Raw genomic sequence first — 22,242 nt, 5'->3', positions numbered from 1 at the left:
CCCCCTAGGATGGGGAGGGAGTGGGGTGAATGAGGGTCCTGCCAAGGCCCCTGCCCAGCCAGTGACAGGAAGGCAGCGGATCACGGCACTGGGAGCGATTTTACTGGAAAGATGAAAGGAAATTGCATCTTTAATAATTCACCGGACCGGTTTGGAGGGAGGCAGGTTGGCGGGGCTGCGGAGCCACTGGGCGATCCCAGCATCTGTTCCTGGAAATCCGCTGGCTCCAGAGCCTGCCCGAGAGACCCGGGGCCCTCCATCTCCTCCTGGCCGAGGGACAGCGGGAGCCGACGGAGTCTAGACCGGGGTGAGAGGTTAAAACACAGCCATCCCTGGAACCCGCTAAATTGATATCCCCAGCAAAAAGGGAGCCGAAATAATCGATAAGGCAGCAGCCCAGGAAAGCCGCCAAGCTCAGGCCCCAGCCCCGTGGAGTTCACTGCAGGAAAAAAGGGCCAGGGCTCTGCAAACGGCGCGGGGCTCCTCTGCCAGCGGCGGTCTGGGCTGAGAAGGGGTTCGCATGCAGGGGCCCCAGTGCTGAGCAACCTGTCTAGCTGGTGGATGGGGTCAGGGGACACGTCACCTCGTGCCTTCAGCCAGTCACTGCTTTGCCTTTCCTCCTGGTCCCACTCAAGTGCGAGCGGCCTCAACTGATTTGCAAGTGGCAAGATCCACCTTCTGCTTCCCTTCAGAGGGACGGTCCTGGACAGCCTGGGGGCCTTGAGTGCCAAACAAAGAAAGCAGAGAACTGAGGCCAGAGGAACTGGCCCAGGACACAGGCAGAAGGTGCCAAAGACAAAAGCAGCTCAAGAATGGTTGATTCTAGAGTCCAAAGGTGTTGATTTTACTCTCAGCCGAGCCCTTCCCCAGTCTGCAGTCCCTCCTGTGAATGTGGTGGTTACCTGGGGTGGCCAGACCCTTTGCTCTTGGAACGAGCTTTGCATCTCTAGTTTGTCATTATTATTAGGCCTTTTCCCCCCAAGGCTTGTAGATGCTTAGTTGACTAATCTCAGTTGTAATAGCTTTCCTGGGTAGGTCATAGGTATAAACTAGATCTGAGAAGAGGTGCCGCATAATGGAATCAAGTCGGGGGATCTGGGGGGCCCAGGTGGGGCTCAGGCAGAGCGACTGTTAATATCACTCCTCTCTCCCTCTCCTTCCTGTCTTCCTTCCCTCCCTCCCTCCCTCCCTCCCTCCTTCTCCTGCTAACGAGCAAAGACAGCTCAAGAATTACAGAGAGGATTCTTTACAAACGAATACACTCACTCTTCTTTTACAAAATGGAGAAACTGATGCCCAAAGAAGCAGTGGCTCCACGGGCACCCAGCCGGTGAGTCTGGAACCAGGACTAGAATCTGGATCTGCTGACTCCCAGTGTGGTGCTCTTCCCACCAGCCCAGGGGCTCTGCTGCCCTTTCCCCACAGCTCTTATGCAGGGAGGTCTGGTGGCCTTGAGGGAAGGTGACCAGGCCGGTCATGAGATTCATCTTGAGTCACTGTCTGACCTTGGCCCACCCCAGCCCTCAGGCTCAGCTTTCCTCCCTGGAGAAGAGGGTGAGACCCACCCCATCAGCTTCAAGGCCGCCAAGAGCTCATCTCATCATGGGCTGAGATGGCCTTAAGTTTAGGTGGGCAGAACCTCACATAGCTGGTGGACCCACCACTTTTGGAAGTCACTGGGGGGCAGAAAGTAGGCAAAAATGGTTTCTGAGTGGGTGAAATGGTTGTTTGAAACGTGCATTCACACAGTAAAGCTCCTGCTCTTTGCTCATAAAAATGTCCCTTGGGTCCTCACTCAGAGCCTATTTGCTCTTACTTGACAAACAGTTCTAACAAGTTTGGTGGTCTAGTGTCTCAGGCCACAACAGCCATACTGAGAGCAGTGAGAAGGGCTGTATGATGAGAGAGGAGGCAGAGAAACTGTAAAAGGCAGATGCAGTAATTAAAAAAGCCAAGCAGACTGGATACACCTTAATAATCCCTGAGGGTAACCCAGTATTACAGTCCAGTCTGCTAATTAGTGGTGTCGAAATGAGCCTGAGTCATCAGGAAAAGGTGAGACACATGGGGCCCTCTGTGAGAGGACTCAGGGGTGTGTATATCCCCTGTAGAGAGATTTTGACCAAAAAATACTTTTTCTGTAAAGGCAAGTTACATCAACAGACAATAAATGTATGTGCAACAACACCTCTGTCCCGGACCAGGCCAGGTGCCTGGGAGGCGGAGAGCTGGGCTTGTGTGAAAATCAGAATCAGAGGATTCTGGTTTAGTCCAGCTTCCCCATCGAGGTGCCTCCTGCCTGCATAATTAACCGGTTTTCTTTCTGTTTTCGATGTTTCTCTCCCCTTTAGTCCATTCTGTGTACTGAAGGAGGATTACTCTCCCCTCATTTCATTTCTTCTCTGATGAGGAGTCTCCCATGACTCCCATTTTCTCCTGCAGGAAACCCCTGCCTTCTACATTCACTCCTCCAGATCCAGCTTCTAATTCTCTGGTACATCGGGGGCTTTGCAAGGGGCTTCTCCTACCCACCCACCCAGGCCCCTCCCACAGGGTCCGGCTGGTCCATCCCTCCCACAGCATGGCTGCCCCTGAGCGTACAGCTTTAACCGTCACCCACCCGACCCGCACGGCACTCGCTTGCGCACCGTGAGCCCAACCTGAGGCCAACGTCACGTGCTGGGTTGGCCGCCCCATCAGGTCACACCGGGAGGCCGGGTCCCCAGGCCGCCGCCTCGCTGGGCTCCCCGTCTCCAGGGAATGAACGATTCCATCAGCAGAACATGCAGCTCTGCGTGGTCACCCAGCGTACCTCGCTGTCCCTTCCTTAGGTGCCCGCCCCCTCTGCCAGCAGCCTCCGCTGCTTGGTTCCCCGCCGTGTCCTCATCCCAGAGTGGACCTGGCACACAGTGCGTTGTCCCATCGGCCTGAACACCTGCTGGTCCGGAGTGGGGCGGGGTTGTAGGAGTGGGGTCTCTCTTGTGTGTCTCCCAGGGCGCTCAAGGTCAGCTGATGGATGCTCGAGGGAGAATCACGTGTGGGTGACAGGTCAGCTCCCCTGTCAGCGCCTCAGTGAGGGCAAGGCCAACGCCTGAAGTCCCAACTTCAGCAGCCCTCAGACGTGCAACCACGCCCTACCCAGAGTGGATATGCTTTCGTGCACACCCTTTACCCAGAAGGAGAGCCACACGCCAGTGAGGCAGGAGAGCCTGGGGGTCAAGAGGAAAGAGCTGTTATTTGCAAAGGACTCAGAGGACAGGCACTTTTATCCAAATCTTCTAACAAGACAGAAGGTAAACCTCAGTATCCCCATTTTCAGTAGAGGAAGCTAAGCCTCAGAGACACTGAGTGACCTGCCAGCCTCACTAGACTTATCTGGGCAGACGTCACTGAGAGGGACCATCTGCATCTCTCAGTGGACTTACCTGATTTTATCAGTGTGTGGGGGACACTGGGGTTTGAGGTTCAGAGTCACCAGCAAGGGCTTTGGAAGCAGAGGGGACCCTGTTAGAATGCGGCCCCTCCTCTTTCTAGTGATGGGACCTGGGGCAAATGACCCTCTCTCAGTCTGGTTAAAATGGAGACAGGACCCTCAGGAGTTGTAGTGAGAAGCTGGGAAGTGCTCAGCTGGGTGCTTTGTTCAAAATGCGCCCATGAATGTTGGCACCACTATGACCTTGGGCAAGTCCCTTTTCTGTAAGGGCCTCAGTTTCCTCACCTGTAAAATGGGAGGATGGGCTCTAAATTCCCCTCCACATCCTGATAGCCTGGAATATTTGCAGGGAGGAGGGTGGGGGGTGAGGAAGGATTAAGTAATTTCCTGGGATTGAGAGCAAGTGCAGTTCCTGGGAGGTATCCCGAGAGGCCACGGTCCCTTTGCAGAGCCTCAGGATGAAAGGGGTCTGTGGGTTTTTTCCTTATCCTCGTCCTGCTCCACAAAGGAGAGAATCCTCTGATACCACAGGGTCCACAGTGGGCCCCAGCTTCCCCTGGAACATGTCCAGTGGTGGGGGGGTTCTCAGGCCTGTGTGTTACCCTCGGCCACACCTGCCACACCGTCTGCTGGTCCCACAGTGTTCTTGGGTCTGGGTGTGCACAGTCCACTCTCAATGTTCAGTCGCGTCCTCCCCGCCCCCCTACCACCACCCTGTTTCTTTTTTCTTTCCCAGGATGGCATGTCTGAGTTTTGAGGTCAGATGTGCACATCCAGAGCCTTCTCAGGCACAACGTTCTCGGCTCCTGCAGTGTCCCCTTGGTCGCTAAGCACCAGCCCCTTCCTGGCCTGCTCCTCCTTGGCTGTATGCCTAATAAAACTAAGGTCCCAGAGGAGAATCCAATGTTCCTGGTGCAGCTTGACCAGGGAGAGTAGAGTAAGCTGTTGCCTCTAGATCCTATGCTGTTTTTATTTTATTTTTTTAATTAAAAAATTAAAAAAAATTGTTTTTGGCTGCATTGGGTCTTTGTTGCTGCTCCCTAGGCTTTCTCTAGTTGCGGCGAGTAGGGGCTACTCTTTGTTGCGGTGTGTGGGCTTCTCAGTGCGGGGGCTTCTCTTGTTGCGGAGCACAGGCTCTAGGCACACGGGCTTCAGTAGTTGCAGCACACAGGCTCAGTAGTTGTGGCGCACGGGCTTAGTTGCTCCGCGGCACGTGGGATCTTCCTGGACCAGGGATTGAAACTGTGTCCCCTGCTTTGGCAGGCGGATTCTTAACCACTGTGCCACCAGGGAAGTCCCCCTATGCTGTTTTTAGAGTAGTTTTTTGGAGGACCATTTTCTCCCCAGCAAAGGTCAGTTAAGGACATCAGCTCAAACAGGTCCCTAGAGCCACAGGGGCCTTCCAGGCCTGTATGAGCCTGGCTCCAGAACAAGGTGAGGGTCAGAAATCTGAAAGTGGAAGCTGCGTGTCCCTCTGCAGCCAGTCCTTAGCTTCACTGGGACAGATGAAGACACAAGTCCTGCGTCCTCTCCAAGATCCCGTTTCCAGAGATGTTTCCCTCCCAGTGTCTGACAGGATGGCCACTCCTGAAAGGAAGTCCACGGTCTGGGTGGTTGAGGTCAATTTACAGGGACCACAGAGCCTTCTGGGGTGGAAGCTGGAGTTTTCCTTGGTGGTCCCATGTGAGCCCTTGTCCTGCTGGGTGGGGTGCCCCTTCCTCAGCTGAATCAGACCTCCTCCACCGGCAGCACCTCCTGTGACCACAGTCAGAGGTCCTCCTGGGTCTCTCCCTCTGACCTCAGTTTTGGTGACCAGGCCCTGTGACCCCCTTGGGAAGTCTTTCCTCCTTTCCCCCTCGAATTCCTCCTTTCTCTCTGTCCAGACCTTTCCACTCACCAACTAAGGAATAAGCCGAGGGCAGGAAGGCCAGCTTGTGGGCTGCCCCCCGAGGACCAACAGCCTGTTCTCGGCCTCTTGCGGGATCCGTGTCAGCTCCGTTCCCAGGGAGCAGGTGAAAGCCACCGTGACCTCCTCTGAAAGACACCCCACGTCTCTGGTTCTGGGAAGCAGGACCCTCACACCTCTGCTTCCCACCCCTCATGTTCAGAGGCCAGCCAGCTGAGGTGATTTAGAGACTGCAGCACAAATTCACACACGTCCGAACACATACCATACCCCCCACACCCCCGACCCCATGCACAGACCCCACACACCCCCAGAGAATCTCACATGCAGTGCACAGCTTGTGTCCTACCCAAGGGGCCCAGCTGAGGGGTCCCGGCAGCTCCCAAGGTCCTGGGGGGGGCAGGGCTGGGCGCCCCCAAGGGAGGAAGGGCATTTTCTCATTTGCACAAAGGCCGGTCTGTGGCCTGACCTCCCTGCCCGACCCGCACAGCAGTCCCCCCACCTGCAGGCTGTCTGGACTGTTCGACCTCAGGGCCCTGAGGACCCCCCAGCCCTCCCCACTGGAAGTCTGTGTCCTGTGTGGGACGCTCACCCCCAGGACCTGGCTTAAGGAGCACCTCAGCTCTTCCCTCCCCAAGCCCCTCTGTCACGTATCACCTGGACCTCACTGTCATGGGTCACCTGTTTAGCCCCCACATGCTTGTTTGGTGCCTGCTTGGACCAGGCTGTGGGCTCCGTGCTGGAGGTGCAGAGCAGACAAGGTCAAGTTCACAGTCAGTGGGCATCGGCCACCTGCAGGCCAACGGTGACACACAGCGAGCTGGGCCGTGGTAGAAGCATCCATGGGAGCTGTGGGAATGCAGAGGGGGCACCTGTACCCCGAGTAGGGGAGCAGCCGTGGAGAACTTCTTGGAGGAGATGCGTGCCCGTAACTCCGACCACTGTCCATTGTGCTGGAGACTGGGCTTGGGTTCCCTGCCATCCAGCCAATATGATCCAAACCCCAGCCCATCTGCTGACCCGTAAACAAGAGCAGTGAACATCCATGTTGTAAGTCTTTAGATTTCAAGCTTGTTAGTTACACAATTAGCTGCACAGAGTCGCGTGGCATAGTTAATGGACACAGACCCCAAGCACCCTTTCCTTCCCCTGCGTGTGCCGCAGGCTTTCCCGTCCTCCACAGCCCCAGACCTTCTCTGTTCCCTCCGAGCCGAGCCCACAGCAGAGTCCGCTCCTGGCCCTGGTTAAACAGGAAAAGCACTGATCACGTGCTAGGCCATGAGCCTCTCTCCCACGCATCTGTGTACCTTTAAGGGCCGTGTCCCTGAATGTTCTGCTGGGTCACCAGAGGGTCCAAGAACACTGCCCTGAGCCCCTGCTTGTCCCTGGGAGCCCATGCGCTGATTAGAGTTGGAGGACACAGCGGGGCGAGGAGACTCAGGTCCCAAGGTGGCCACGGGTACTGGAGGCCAGGAACCTGGGTCCTCAGCCTGGTCCCCACACACGCCCACCAGGCCCCTCTCAGGACTAAGAAGGCAGCCATTCAAGGCCCGGCCCTTGAGCCTGGGGGTCACAGGACATGGGTTTCCCACTGCGTCCCTGAGCCTGTCTCCTCTATCTTTAAGATGGAGTAAAAAACGTCTGTCACCTGCCAGGGCTATTTGTGAGGATCAAACAAGATCATGCTTTTGAAAACTACTGAGCACTGTTTAAGCAGAGGCTGTGGTTTTCTAAACGTCTCCCCAGGTGTGAAATGGGTATAATAATTGTATTTACTTCCTTCGCCGGGCTCTGGCGAGACCAGATAACGTGTGTGAGAGGGCTGTGGAAAGGAGCCAGGGCTGTGTGACGGGTTGGGTTCTCTGGGCCAGAGCCTTCCTGGCTGGGCAAATGCAGCTGCTTGCCCCCCACTCTGGGCTGGCTGGCTGGAGGCCAGTCTGGGGCAGAAGCAGCTACTGCATTTGCTTCCAGAGCAGGCCAACGGCTTCCCTGGAGGGCGGAGGGGGTGCGAGTGGCCTTCTGGCCACCCCTGCCCACCCTCCTCTGCCCGGGCTGGTGCTGAGACCAGGTGGGCAGCAGGGAGAGGTGAGGGTGCTGGCTCTGATAAGATGTCCATGCATCAGGAACAGCACCTAAGCCACGAGAGAATGTTAGGGGCCCGGAAGATGTGTTCAGCTTTTATTTCTCTGTTTTTAAATTTTTTCATCTTTATTGGCGTATAATTAATTGCTTGACAATATTGTGTTCGTTTCTGCTGTACAACAAAGTGAATCAGTTATATGTGTACATATAGCCTCATATCCCCTCCCTTGTGAGCCTCCCTCCCACCCTCCCCATCCCACCCCTTTAGGTCGTCACAAAGCAACGAGCTCTCAGTTATTTTAAAATCAGAATTAAGAAATGGATTTTTAGGTCGAAAGAAAAATTTTTAAAGGAATAGTAATATATTTGCCTTTATACCAATATAGTCATAAAATACAATTTTGATATTGTTTTAAGGAGGAAGGGCCCCGGGAGGCATATGAGGGCCCAGGGCCCATGAGCTATGTTATAACATGGGCCTGAGTCTATGGCATGCGCTCTGTCCACACTCAAGGACCGTCCTGGAGCCCTTTCCCCCATCGCAAATGTGCTGGCCAGACTGGCCTCAGCTCGGATGACAGATTCTAACACTGCAAATCACGGTGTGGAAGGTAGCAATGTGGCCCACGGTTTCCATGTGTTAATTCTGTTTTCCTGGGACTGATCCCTGTGGTCAGCACGTGCTATGTTCCTGCAGCGGCGGGTGGCGGCCTCAACCATCTTTCTCTCTCATGCTTCAGAGGGCGTAGCCCACCTGCGCCCACCAGTAAGAAGAGGGGCTCGCTAATGACAGACTTCTGAAACCGTTGGTTTGTGTGTGTGTCCTTTCTCAGCATGTAGTTTGAAAAACTTCCCAGGCAGTTCAGATGTTGGATATGCCCCCCAGGAGAGTACCTCTCACTTCCCGCTCACCTTGAGGACCCCGGCCTGGAGGGAAGCCAACTGGACAGTTTGTGTGATGTCACAACGGATCCTTTGATAGAATAGCACCAAACTTTGCTATGTGATTCCTTTCCCCCCACCCCTCTGCAATCCTTCGATTTGGGGGTATTTCACCTTGCCCCTCCTTTCCACGGATGTGGAGGGAAGACCATGTAGCCTGCCCATGGTGGTCTCAGCGGGCAGCTGGCTGTGCCTTCTGTCTGGCTGGTGGGACTGGCCAGTTCCCTGGGGCGGTGCTCACAGCAGTCAGAGCAGAGGCTGCAGAGGACACACTCCCTTTCTGGGCTGGGGGAAGGGACGCCTGACTCTCACTCTGGCCCCTGACTCTCCCACGGACCAGCCTTGGGCTCTGGGTCAGTCATGTCATGTCTCTGGGTCTTTGTTTCCTCATCTGTAAAATGGGAATAAAAAATGCTCATCTGTCTACAGCACTGAACCACCTAAGACAGTGTATGGAAGGCCCTGAAAAGAACTGTGGGGATGAGAGACTTCTCATACTAATGTATAACCACCTCTTCCCCTTTTACCATCTCAACCCTTGCTTCTTTCATCTTTGCCTTGGTAGTACCTTACAAGTCATGTGCGTGCATGCACGTTTTAGTTTATTCATCCCAAATAGTCTTCCCGTCCCTCCCTCCTCTAGACCCCAGTACAAAGGTAACCCACCTTCAGCAAGACAGATAACACATATTAGAAGAGATGGTGGGGAAATGCTGAATTTAAACATTTATTATTCAGAGTATTTGTTTCATAATTTTCAGTAATTTTTTTTTTCCTTAATTTTTTTTTAAGATTTATTTTGTTATTTATTTATTTGTTTTTGGCTGCATTGGGTCTTCATTGCTGCGCACAGGCTTTCCCTAGTTGTGGAGAGTGGGGGCTACTCTTCGTTGCAGTCAGAGGGCCTCTCACTGCCGTGGCCTCTCCTGTTGGGGAAGCACGGGCTCTAGGCGCACGGATTCAGCAGCTGTGGCTTGCAGACTCTAGAGCACAGGCTCAGTAGTTGTGGCACACGGGCCCAGTTGCTCTGCAGCATGTGGGACCTTCCCAGCCCAGAGCTCGAACCTGTGTCCCCTGCATTGGCAGATGGATTCTTAACCACTGCGCCACTAGGGAAGCCCCAGTTTTCAGTTAATTTAGAACCTTCTGGAACCAGAACTAAATCACCCAGAAAAATCTCTTCTCCCTTTTGGTGAACAGTGTTTGGTAAGATTTCTCCTTCCCTACCTTCTCTCCCACCCTCTAACACTTTTCATTTTGACCTTTCTGCTCCTACCTCTTTGCATTTTTGTAAAAAACGCTGGCTTGAGAAATGTCAATTGTTGAATTAAAAAGTTATCTCCCTTGGGACCTCCCTGGTGGTCCAGTGGTTAGAACTTTGCACTTCCACTGAAGGGGGCGAAAGTTCGATCCCTGGTCAGGGAAGTAAGGTTCTGCATGCTATGTGGTGCAGCCAAAAACTAACAAAACAAAACAACGCCCCCCGCCCCCCCCCCCCCCCCCCCCCCCCCGCAAAACAACTGCATCTCCCTCTACCAACCTGTGTGCTTCTGGCCGGCGCTGCACAGTGTCACGTGACTCAGTAATCGGCAGGGACCAGTCTTCCGCGTGCCCCCCCCCCCCCCCAGGTTCCTTGGCTGGACTGGCCACCATCTTGGCCAGACCAGGGAAGTACGAAGGGTGTGGATGTTCTGGTCACCACCTGAGGAGCCGAAAGCCTGGCAAGTTCTTGCCAGAAAGAACCCCCAAGGGGGACCTGTTACCAGGAGGCAGTGTCCCCAGTGTCTTGCCATGGAAGAGGCTGTGCAAAACAAGGAACGTGTCATCACAGGAAAATAAAGTCACTGGGGCCCTTTGGGACCCTTTGATGAAAGACTGATTTGACCCACAGGGACAGGACAGCCACTTGCTGCTGACTTTTAGAAGTTGCTAGGCCCAAGTCTCAGTCTTAAAACGAGTCGTTGACAAATGTCATGGTGACTTTTTCGTGGGAGGGTAGGTTTGGGGAGTGGGGTGGTTGAACAGGCTGGATCTTTAGTGGAAACGTGATTTTGTGCAGGACGGGCTTAACGCTCCACCTTGGATAGGCCACAGTTCCCAAGCTTGGGAGGAGGGGGGCACATGTCTCCCGCACCCATGGTAACCCGGACCACTCCTCCCCAACCGTCCCCGGCCCCCGGGACCCCCACGGTGGCCCAACTGTGGGGAGCCTGCTCGCTGAAGTCATCACCTGGGTAGGGGCTCCTCTGAGGCCCCTGCCAGCAGCGCGGAGACACACAAGCCTTTGGGAGAGACTTCCTTTGCCAAACACACAAAGAACGCAGATTCAGGGCATTTTTATTTTTGGTGTGGTTTATTTTTTAAACCCACTTGTAGTTTGGGTTCAGCTGGAAAGCAGGGCCCACCAAAGGAGGGAAGGTGGTCGCAAGAGTAGGATTCGGCTGCAGCTTTGGCGGAAAGCCCCGGGCCCCTGCCCCGGGCAGGTAGGACCCGACGCCAGGCTCCCAGCTGGCTCGGGCGAGGCGGCAGCCCTTCTGTGCAAGTGTCCCGAGCAGAGGAAAGTTGCCATTTCTCTGATCTGCGTCCTCAAAGGCCCAGCCTGAGGTTTCTCAACAGAGCCTTGGCAGCTGAGGGACGGGACACCACGGGCAGGCCGGACAGTCTGTCCGACGAGGAACACTGGCCGGCTTCTGATGCCAGATAAGAGACTGGGGCTTGGCGTCTGGGCGGTCCCGTGGGACTGCTCCCGCAGCGGCCTGGCTGTCTGGGCCCCCGCCCCTGCAGCTGCCCAGGGCGTGATCAGTGGTACATTTCCCACCCCACCCCCCCCCATCCTTCAAAGAAAATAAAATAAAATAAAAATTAGAATAAATACCGACTCGGCCAACATTTACATTTACATGGGTGGACAGGACGACGCCCAAACCTTAAAGGTATACAGACTGGTTAAGGAAGGACGAGCAGACGAAAGTGGGTCTGGGGGTGCACACGCTTGTGGAGGATGGTGGGGTCCCGCCCTGTCCAAGGGAGGCTGCGGGCCTTCTTGGGGCTGCGGTCCCAGCGCTTAGGCAAAGCCACAAGGCCGTGGGAGCGGGACTGTGGCGAGCAGGCCGGCTGCCTGAGAGGAAAACAAGGACCACCTCGTCTTGACTGGCGGGGGAGAGACTGAGACAGGACCCTCACCAGATGGCTGGCCTTTGCCGCCTCCGTGCCGAGGAAGCCACAGGCGAGAAGGGAAAACCACCTAAGCCTTAGAAACGCAATATCCAGTTCAGCCTCCCATCAAATACATTCAGAGGTCAACCTGGATACGGCCTCCCTCATTCAGAGGGGGGATCTGGCCTGGGGAGGGGGCAGAGGCCTGGGGGCGCCCACCTCTGCCCCCCAGTTCCTGTCTGAGTAGTCTCCTGTGGAAAGCTGCCTCAGTGTCTCAGATTTTAGGCTTCACTGTTATTTCCTTAAAAAAAAATTTTTTTTTTAAACGTTTTCCTTCCACGTCTGAAAAAGTAGCAGCAACCTACATTTAGAAAAACAGCTTAAACTGTTATTCGCATCGGCCAGGAAGCGCTTTCGAGCAGTGGAATATACTAGGCAAACCGTATGTCTGGAGCCACGGTGACACGACACATAATTAAAAATATATTTATATATGTATACATATTTATATCTCACTTCTTCCCACTCTGGTCCTAACAGTCAAGGAGGGGTTGGCCCTGAGGCAAGACCACCAGGGAAGGCTGTAAGGAGCAAGGGGCATTAGGCTGACAGTGCCCGGGATGCCACTTGCTTGGCTGTCCAGGGAACGTCAGCCCCCTGAGCACGTGGTATCTGGGGCCCCTTCCTGAAGCTTGCTCTCTGAGCCCAAGGTAGGGGCGGGGGACCCACTCCCTGCCTCCTCAACTTTCACCCTCACCCTTAGGCCTCTCTCTTCTTCCTGCTTCATTCTCTGGAGATGCTCTTAGGTGTGTGTGCGCACACGCACGCGCGCGCACACGCACCGCCCACTCGAGGGAAGCGGGGCCTATTTCAGCCCAGGCGCGGCGCTCCGAAGGCTCCCAGAAAGCGGCTGCTTGCCTGGCTGGGGCTGCCTGACTCCCCGGGACCATGATTTCCCCGGTGCCCTCTGTGAACCTCCTAGCATCAGCCCAGCTCTTCCTTCAAGGCCTCCCGGGGGGCCTCTGGTGTCCCTGGGCCCCAGGCTGAGCCAAAGATGCAGGCTGAGAGGAAAGGCAGTGAGGAGACGCTTGAGGGGCTTGGGAGGAAGGAGCCGGGGGAGGGAGAAGGCAGGGGCCAGGGGCAGCATGGGCTCCTTGGCAGAGGCTACCGACCCATTCCAGGCAAACCGTGCCCCCACGCCTCGTCCCCAACAGGCTCTTTTTTGGGACCGGCAGGCAGGTGGCAGCTGGTGGAAAAAGCCAGGGAGCACGGAGGAAGCCACTTCCTACCCCACCTCCCTGCTCTCCTAGACGCAACAAAGGGAAGTTTCCTCCAGCCTGACTGGACCAGGCAGTCGGGGGGCCTCCAAGGTGACCCAGGGAAGCACTGGCCTCAGTCAAGCAGCACGTGAGGAAGCTGCTGGGCTCTGAGGTCGCTTTCCGGGGGCTCATCAAAGTGTGGGCTTCAGACCAGGAGCTGGGCTGTGCAGCTGCCAGGGACAACCCAAGGCCAGCCTCCCAGGGCCTGCCCGGCATCCTCCTCTCTAGCCATCAGAGAGGGAGCTGCTCCCTGGACTTGGCCCCTCCAAGAACCCCCAGCCCTGTTCCCAGCCTGGAAAGCTGGTGGCTCGCTGGGTCCGCTGACGGTCCTGCTCGTGGCACAATGAACACACTCTTTCCCGACGGCCCCGGGGCTGCAGTGCCGGAGCCGTCCTGGGGTGCAGACCGTGGTTACGGGCTAGGGCCCTGACACAGCCCATGTAGCTAGTCCGGGGGAGCCGGGTGCCCCCCCCCCCCCCCAGTGAGCGCTTGGGACGGGACCTGTGTGTAGAGTGGGGACACATCCCTGTGCGTTTTGGTTTTAATTCGGCCTCGTTCGGAGCCCTGTGCACCCCAAGGCCCCAGGCCAGGACGGGTTTAATGCTTTCCCAGCGGCGACAGTATCAGCCCTTTGAGGGAGGAAGCTAGAAAAAGCGAGAACAGAGGTACTGGAAGCCGGGGGCTGAGGCGCACAGGGTTCCAGCAGGGACCCCTGCCGGGGCAGAAGTTTCCAATTACCCTAATTGGCTACTGGCAAGCTGTCTGTGGCTAGAATCCTTCCAGAGGGGGCCGGGTTTGATCTCCCACTAATCAAGGGGTCCTCTCGGTGCTGGCTGTGTGATCACACTGTGGGCCCTTTGCGTTGAGAGGAGACTTTAAAGCAGCTGACTTTTGAAAAAAACAAAACACAATAAAACAAAAGAGTGCAAGTAGAACGGCAAACTGCATCGCCCCTCCTGGCCCCCGGCCCCCTGGGCCTGCAGCTTGGGAGCTGAAGGGAGGAGGCTGGAAGTGGGGGGTGGAGTGTGGAGGTTAGAGGAGACCGCCTCTGTCCCCCAGCTTGGCCGTGCGGACAAAGGCCGTCAATTACGGGCGGCTGGTGGGGACCGTGCCTGCCTTTGTCCTCCCGGACATCTGCTACACGTCGCCTGCTGCCAGTTGGCGACTGCGGCTGACAGCATGCGGGAACAATGCAAGCCCGTCTCCGACCCACTTTTTCAGCCTGCTGAGGTCCTTTCTGACCCAAGCTGCACCCCAGCGTGCGGGCTGCCAAGGCCTCTGAGGAGTCGCAGAGATGAACCCCTCGCACACAGCCCTTTGGGGGACGCGTTGCATGGGAGGGGGCAGGGAGGAGCGGGAGTGAGGAGGGGGAGGGCTGGGCCGCCGTGAAGAAGAAACATGCTTCCCTTACTGGTGTGAGCTGCCGCATGCTCGGGCTGGGGGGCTCGGATGGGGGGGCGCTCCTCCTAGGGCTTTGGTCCCTTCCCTGTCTGGCTCCAGACTGGCCGCCGGCTCTGCTTGCCCTCCTCCCCATTTCTCTCTCCCACCAGGGCCACCCCTGTCCTCCCGCCTGTCCATCTGGCTCTGTGCACCAGGGCCCCAGCTGCCCGCGGGCCGCCCGCCAGGCCCCCTGGCTGTCAGGCTGTCAGTTTTTGGATGGTTCTGTTGTAGTACTGCGTGATGGGGGGCGTCAGAGGGTTCCAGCTGTTGGCGTGGAGCTCGATGACCTCCAGCAGCAGGGACCGGGTTAGCATCGACTCCGAGGGGCACAGCATCTTGTCGCGGGCGCTGGCCAGGAGCTCGGCCATCATCTCGGGCAGCTGCTCCTCCAGCAGTCGGCCTGTGCTCTGCAGCTGCGGGCAGAGACGTGGGGTTAGGACGTAAGCTGGGCCCTGAAAGGGCTCCTGACCCACCTTGGTTAGGGGTGCTGGGGGCAGGGACGGGAAAGAGCTGCATTATCCCAGGAAGGCGAGGGCCCAGGCCTCTACGGTACGGGGCAGAAGGATGGACAGGGTGGAGGGTGGGAACAGCCAACGTGAGAGCCCACACTTAGCACTCATTCTGCCAGAGGAATAAGAGGGGTGAGGATTTTGCCCGCTGCCCAGGGCTGCAAAGAGTCCTCATCAGGAACATGCCACTTCTCCCTTCAACCACTTGCCTCCCCTCCTACAGGAAGCCTTCCTTGACTGCTGCCCACACCCTCAATAGCTGTGTGACCTGCTTCCTTCAAGGGTGATCGGGTGGCACCATGTTAATTTTCACTTGTTAGGATGTCTCTCTGGAAACGAACTTGGTCATTACTACCTGCGTGTGTCTGTGTGGAACCCGAGAGCAGGGATGAGGTCTCCTGTTTCTCTCTTTCCTTCTCTCCTGCCCCCAATCGCACCTCCCCACCCCCAGAACTGACCTCTGCCCACACTTCTGACACGAAGAGGAGAGAAATATGAACTGGGGCGGGAGGCCAGCCAGAGGGCCTGCCCCCAAGGGAGGCCCCCGATTATCTTGAGAAGCCCCCGTAGGACGAAGGAGCCCCGATCTTCTGGATCAGAGCACCCTCGGCTGGCAGTCCCTGCAGGTCCTTTCCCTATAACCTAAGTCATCGTCTCTGCCCCACCCCCCAGCCTCAGCCCACCCTTTCTCAAGGCTCTGCCTTCTTCACAAAACCTTTCTTGACCTTCCTGGCCACCCTGACCTCTCCCCTTATCCTTAGGGATGCATGCTCTGTACCCATATTTATTCTCTATACCTCCCCATCCACTCTGTGCAGGTGAGAGAGATCTCTATCCCCAGCCAGACCACAAGCTGTCTGGATGCATGGACCATGCTTTCTCCTCCTCTCTCCCCTGCCTGGAGCCCTGTGTACGGTACCCACCCCTGCGTGCCCTGGGTGTGGGCCCTGGAAGTCCCTCTTCTCACCACACTCTACTCTGAATGTCCCTGGGCTGTTTTCTTTTTCTTATTTTTTGGCCCTTGCAGCATCTTAGTTCCTTGGCCAGGGATTGAACTCTTGCCCTCAGCAGAGGAAGTGCAGAGTCCTAGCCACTGGACTGCCAGGGAATGCCCCCGGGGCTCTTCCTTGATGGTGCAGCTTTGCCCTGTGACTGGGCCAGAGTCAAGCGTCTGAAGGAAGATCCCGGAGAGCAATGGTCACACCCTGGGAACAGGACTGGGACCTCCCATGGGGGCTGCTTGGAAGTGGACAGTGCCAACGCGGGGGTTCAAGCCTCAGCACCTCCTCCCAAACCCCACACGACCGAAGCCAAGGGAGATACACACGGCCAGGGCATCACCTAGAATCTCCTAAGTCATTTGTGTGGTGCACCTGGTGGAGGAGGAGGTGGTCTTGGGAGCAGAGAGAAAGTGGGTCATGCTAGCACTCCATCCTTCCCGCCAGAGAACCAGCAGTTCTCCCTCCTCCAGCAGAAGTCCACGTCCACTCAGGAAGCTGTCCCCCACCAGCCTGGCTCCATACACCCTCGCCCTGGACCGTGGACGCCTCCAGTGGTCCTCAAGCGCCCACAACTGTTAAGGCGAGAGGGACGCACAGGGTCTGAGGTGGGAGGTGTCTGAGCCGCACCGCTTACCTCCATTGAGCAGCACAGGACGGCGTCTTCCTTCACATCCTGAGATTGCAAGAGCTGGAAGAGAGGGGCAGAGAACTCCACTCAGGGCGGGGTGCTGCGCTTAGCCCCCTGCAGCCCGGAACAAGCATCTCCCAGGGGTGGGCCAGAGAGGCAGCCCGCAAAGGCCGGAGGGCAGCAGGAGCACTGCCCCACAAAGCAGCGATTTCTCTGATGGGATCTGAGCGGCTGGAGGACTGCCGTGGTCACAGAGCACGGGCAGGCCAGCCAGGTCAGAGTGCTTGACTGCAGGTCACGGCAGAGCAAGGCCGTGGGTTTGCAGGCAGCAGCAAGTGTGCTGGGATCGTCGGCTGTGAATGACTGGGCAGCAAAAATGAAATCTGTATAATTTCCTGATTAGTGGGGGGCTCAGCCATGGTCTCAGGTGCTCCTGGGCCCTGGCTGTAGAAGGACTTCCAGAGATCACAGCACTCTTCTCCACGGGCCCAGCACGGTAAGCCTGCAAAACCATGCAGACCATTCCAGAGGCTGCAATTGCTCCCTGACCAAGGCCACTGCCAGGCTGCTCAACACTGGGACTGGCCACCCCCTGTCCAGGCTTCCCTCTACCTGCTGCATTTCTTTCTTTCAGTCTCTCTAGCTCTTTTTTTTAAATCAAGATATAACTCATGTAACATCAAGTTCACCATTTTTAAGCATACAATTCAGTGACTTTTAGATCCGCGAGGTTGTGGGAATATCACTACTAACTCATGGCTCCCAAAAGAAACCTGTACCCAGCAGCGATCGGTCCCCTTTCCCCCCACCCCTTGACAACCCCTAATGTCCTAAATCTCTATAAATTTACCTATTCTGGACATTTTATACAATGAATCATATAATATGTGGTTTTTTCGGCTTCTTCCACCTACAATGTTTTTAAAGTTCACCCATGTGGTAGCCTGTGTCAGTTCTTCATTCCTTTTTGTGGTTGGAAGATACCCCACCGTATGGACACACCACATTTTGTTTAACCATTCATCAAAATATTGATAGACACTTGGGCTGATAGACACTTCCACTTCTTGGCTCTTATGAACAATGCAGCTGTGAACACGTGTGCACGCGTTTCTGGGTGGACATGACTTTTCATCTCTCTCGCATACACACCTAGGAGTGGCATTGCTGGGTCACGTGGTAACTCCATGTTTAGCTTTTTGAGGACCTGATAAACTGTTTTCTACAGTGGCTGCGCCACTTTACATTCCCTCCAGCAGTGTGTAGGGTTCTGATTTTTCCACATCCTCACCAATATTTATTTTCTGCCTTTCTTCCCATTTTTTCCCAGGTCACTTCCCAGCTTTCCTTGGAGACTTCTGGATCACTCCAACCCATGGCGCCTGCTCCTGCGTCTCACTCCCGAGCACCCCCTGGCTTTCCCACTGCTCAGCATTCCACACAAGTGGCAGGACATCTTCCAGTGTCAACTGCGGCTTCCTGAAGGCAGGGCAGTGCGCTTTAACACCCAGCACAGCTTCTGGCAACAGCAGGGATTCGATAAATGTGGGTTGATATGATTTATGCATTGTTTTTGTTTTTTGTTTTAAAGGAAGGGTGGAGGGTAAGGAGAGAGAACAAGAGGAGGGCATTTTTGGGGTCAGCTTCCTCGTCCACCAACTGAGAACTAGAGTCAAGGTTTCTGACCTGGGCATGACGTGTTCAAGGCGGGTGCAACCACACACAACCCGGAGACTGTTCCCACTGCAGACCTGAAATCCAAATTCTGCACACCCTCCTTACCTTCCCCCTTCTGCGGTCACACTGCAGCCACTCCCCCGGCCCAGGGGCTCCCCCAGCAGGAGCCACAAGCATTCACATCAGGGGGCTGAAGATGCATGTACTAAATGCCAAATCTGGGCTTCCCTGGTGTCACGGTGGTTAAGAATCTGCCTGCCAACGCAGGGGACACGAGTTCACTCCCTGGGCCAGGAAGATCCCACATGCCGTGGAGCAACTAAGCGTGTGTGTCACAAGTACTGAGCCTGTGCTCTAGTGCCCACGAGACACAACTACTGAGCCTCCGTGCTACAACTACTGAAGCCCACGCACCTAGAGCCCGTGCTCTGCAACAAGAGAAGCCACCACAATGAGAAGCCTGAGCACCACAACAAAGAGTAGCCCCCGCTTGCTGCAGCTAGAGAAAGCCTGCACACAGCAACGAAGACCCAACGCAGCCAAAATAAATAAATAAACAATAAATAAATAAATAAATTCATTTACTTAAAAAAAAGTCACATCTGTCCAGGGGACAGGTCAGTGTGGGCTGCACTGACCAGAGATGTTCTCAGGGTCCAGACCTCCTTCCTCTTCGTATCTCTGTCAAAACTGTGCAAGAACTGGTCCCGCAGTAGACACACAGAAAAAGAAATCATTTGGGGATGAAGAATCCGAGGTAGGTCTCAAGCTGCTCAAAAGATGAGCCGGCGGAGAGCAGGGGACAACTCAGGGAACGTAACAGTGTCGGCCCCGCGGCGGCAGGCGTTGACGGCCATTGGTGGGCATGCTCTGCTCAGCGACACACTTCTGACTCTGGGCCTCTGTGCTCTTGTCACCCAGGAAGTCTCAGCCACCACCTATCCGCAGATCTTCCTTCCCCACGTTGCTCAGGGCTCTGCCCCGACATCACCTCTTTCACAGGGATTCCCTGACCCGCCTGCGTGTACGTGATCCGGCCGTTCACCTCCGGGCTTACTTCTCTCCATAGCATCTCTCAGCCCTGACATACGATCCATTTGTTTGCCTGTTGTCTCCCCCAGCAGAAGGCAAGCCCCAGGGGGCCAGGCCCGCTGGCCCCTTCTCTCCCCAGCACCGGGCACAGCGCCTGACAGACAGCAAGCGCTTGGAAGTATCTGTTAACAAGCATGCCTCGAGCGGCCCGGCTGGGAGGGTCTGCAGGTGGGGAGGGACTAACCTCGAGGGGCAGCCCCAGGGCAACTCTCCCTGGCACACGCGTGTGAAAAGGCGACCGTGAGTGGGACCTGGGTACCCCCACCCCACGGACTTCTCTTGTCAGAGTGGACACGGCACAAAATTATAATTGATGTGTCTGCAAACACACAGTGTTTGTGGATACAGAAGTTGGTAGAACTCTCTAGAAGGTAATGTGATGATAATTATCAACATGACAAGCACACAGACCCTCTGAGCAGCGATACCACTTTCAGGAATGTATTCCACACATGCCCCCCCCCCCCCCACCATGCGTGATGGCCTGAATATAAGGTTTTTGCTGCACTTTTGCAAATAGCTTGCATGGGTACCAACAAGGGGACTGGTTAAATGACGATGACAGACTCGCACAGAGGAATACACTGCAGCACACAGCTGTCTCCCCTCCTCCCCACGCTGGTGCCTGCTTCTGGACTTTTCTTGCCTCCCAGGGCTGCAAACCCTCAAGGGGAGCCAAGGCAAGCTTCCACTGAGTCCGTGTCTGGGGGATTCTGGGGGCCACACTAGGAAGGGCTGCCCTCATCTAGAAAACCCAGGAGGCCAGAGGGAAGACCAGGAAGCAGGTTCTGGAAAACGTCGGGGGGAGGTGACTCCTCTTGCAGCAGGGGTACCCGAGTCATGGGTACTGGACCGTGGCTTAGCCCAGCATCCAACCCAGCCTGCTCTGGGAGGGGCTGGTCCCAGGACTTGGAGGGTCCTGACTGTCTGAGATGGCATGGGGGTGGGGGAAGGTGGGCCTGGCCCCCTTTACTCTGCATGGAACATGAGAACAAATATTCAGAGAACTCTGTGAGGTTTGCTGGGACGTCTGATGGTAACTTGGTTCCCGCACAGGTTTCCCACAGTGCTCAGCACGAAGAGAATCCTTAAAATAAAAACGGCGGGTAGAAATCACAAGGAAGGGGGAAAGCGGGGTATCTGGTGGGAGGGGAACTCCTAGAGACAGAGTGGGTGGTGGCAGCTGTTTGGGAACGAGGGGAGCAAGCAGACCTGGGAGCTTGTGGGAAGGAAGAAAGGGGTCCTACGCCAGATCACCTGGCATGGCGGCCTGTAACGGGGACCTGAGATGAACCTGGGATCACGTCCTGTCCTGAGATCAGCTTCTTGGTGGTTCTGGGGCTTCGGCACATGGCAGGTAACATGACGGGAAATACCACGAACAGCCGGGGCCAGCCAAGCGCTAGATGCTCTGAAATGGGACTGTTTCTCCCTCCAAGTGGCCCTCTGACTTCCGTCCACACTGCGTGGGCAGCCTCGTGGAGCCACCGTGTTCCTGCCAGCGGAGTGCTTTACCTGGACGAGCAAGTGTCTCTTCTTTCCTTCTCTGGCCTGAGACCTGCCTGCCCTCCACCTGCTCCCAGGTGATGGTTTAGAACTGCAGAGTGGGCCCAGGGCTTTCTGTTCTTCCTTTCCCCCTGCATCTTTGTGACTGGACTACATCCTCCCCTCTACACACCCGAGGTCCTGCAGGCCTGCTTCCGCCCCGGGGGGCACTGGGCTCTAGGGGGACAGACTCAGGGTGGGGGGTCTCACCCCAGAGCCTCTCCTCCAACCTGATCTTTCACTGGTTGTCTGGGAAAGTCTGTGTTAAGCCAAGAATCACATGGAGTGATAGGCCCTCTTGCAAATGGCCTGCTGGGTTTTCTCAAGGAAGTGGGGGAGGACCCGGAGGCTTTCACTGTACTTTTCCTTTGCAGTTGCTGGGATGCAGAGTTCGGAAAGGGAATGGATGCTGCGGTCCACAGCCTGCTCCCTGTCAAACGCTATCTCGGCCTCTCCGTGGCCAGCTTTTGAGGGCAGACCCTTGGAGCCTTAGAGCTGAAGGGCTGCAGCGAGGACAACCCCTCAGGCCCCACTGCCACGGCCGGGGAGTCCCACACTGCTGCTCTGTGTGGTGTGGTGCCTTACCCCGGGGGAGCCCTTGACACAACGCTACGGGGCTCCCTCCCCAGGACCCCTGTCAGTGTCCTTCCAAGAGGCTCCCATGCCTCTGGGTGATCACTGACTTCTCAGGAATCCATCTTTGACTTGCTCTCTGTGGGCAGTGTCCAAGAGCAAGATCTTTCCACTCTTTTCTGTCTTGGCCAAAATGTACCTGTTTTGTGTTCCATTTCTTCATGGCTTTTGCTTTCCTAAAAGTTTTTGGATAAATGAATCCTTGCTGGTACCCAGAGGGGGCCAACTCTTGTTATGCGTGTTCTCTTTGGGGTCTTCTGGGGACAGTGCTCTCTATTTAACTCCAAGCAAGTCTCAAAAAGCAGAGGCAGCTCGAACAGATCCTTGTCCACGCGTGTTCACAACATGATTCTCAATAGGCAAGAGGTGGGAGCAACCCAAGTGTCCATCGACGGATGAACGGATAAACTAAACGTGGTCCGTCCGTATAATGGAATCTTATTCAGCCTTAAAAAGGAAGGAAATCCTATCACGTGCTGAGACGTGGACGGACCTGGAGGACATTATGCGGAGTGAAATAAGCCAGTCACAAAAGGACAAATATTGTATGAGTCCCCTTATCTGAGGGACCTGGAGCAAATTCACAGAGACAGGAAGTGGAATGGTGGGTGCCAGGGGCTGGGGAAGAGGGAAGTGGGAGTTAGTGTTTAATGGGTACAGAGTTTCAGTTTTGCAAGATGCAAAAGTCCTGGAGACGGATGGTGGTGATGATTGTACAACAATCTGAATGTACTTAATGCCACCGAACTGTACACTTAAAAATAGCTAAAATGGTCAATCTTATGTTTTCCTTTTTTAACCACAATTTAAAAATGGTTTAAAAGCAGTAGGTACTCTCTGGTGGGCAGGCCATTCTCTGCCTGGACAGACCTGTCCCTC

The 22,242-nt window shown here is 55.6% G+C and overlaps 1 protein-coding gene across 11 annotated transcripts in view; it reads right to left on the bottom strand.

Moving 5' to 3' along the window:
• Window positions 1-14,348: 14,348 nt before the first annotated feature.
• Window positions 14,349-22,242, bottom strand: part of CTIF (cap binding complex dependent translation initiation factor) — a 299,520-nt gene continuing 291,626 nt past the window's right edge. For 10 of the 11 annotated variants that reach the window (XM_057699043.1, XM_057699042.1, XM_057699041.1 and 7 more), the window contains 2 exons: window positions 16,423-16,476; window positions 14,349-14,691 (listed from right to left, as the gene is read on the bottom strand). In XM_057699043.1, the coding sequence (XP_057555026.1) occupies window positions 14,476-14,691; window positions 16,423-16,476 (270 nt within the window). In that variant the 3' untranslated portion in view covers window positions 14,349-14,475. Of the gene's footprint in view, window positions 14,692-16,422; window positions 16,477-22,242 lie in introns of those variants that run through there. The other variant, XM_057699047.1, reaches the window with a different exon arrangement.

This window comes from Hippopotamus amphibius, chromosome 11 (assembly GCF_030028045.1).
Source record: "Hippopotamus amphibius kiboko isolate mHipAmp2 chromosome 11, mHipAmp2.hap2, whole genome shotgun sequence".
Classification (NCBI taxonomy): domain Eukaryota; kingdom Metazoa; phylum Chordata; class Mammalia; order Artiodactyla; family Hippopotamidae; genus Hippopotamus; species Hippopotamus amphibius.
This window is presented reverse-complemented; position numbering and strand designations above follow the sequence as displayed.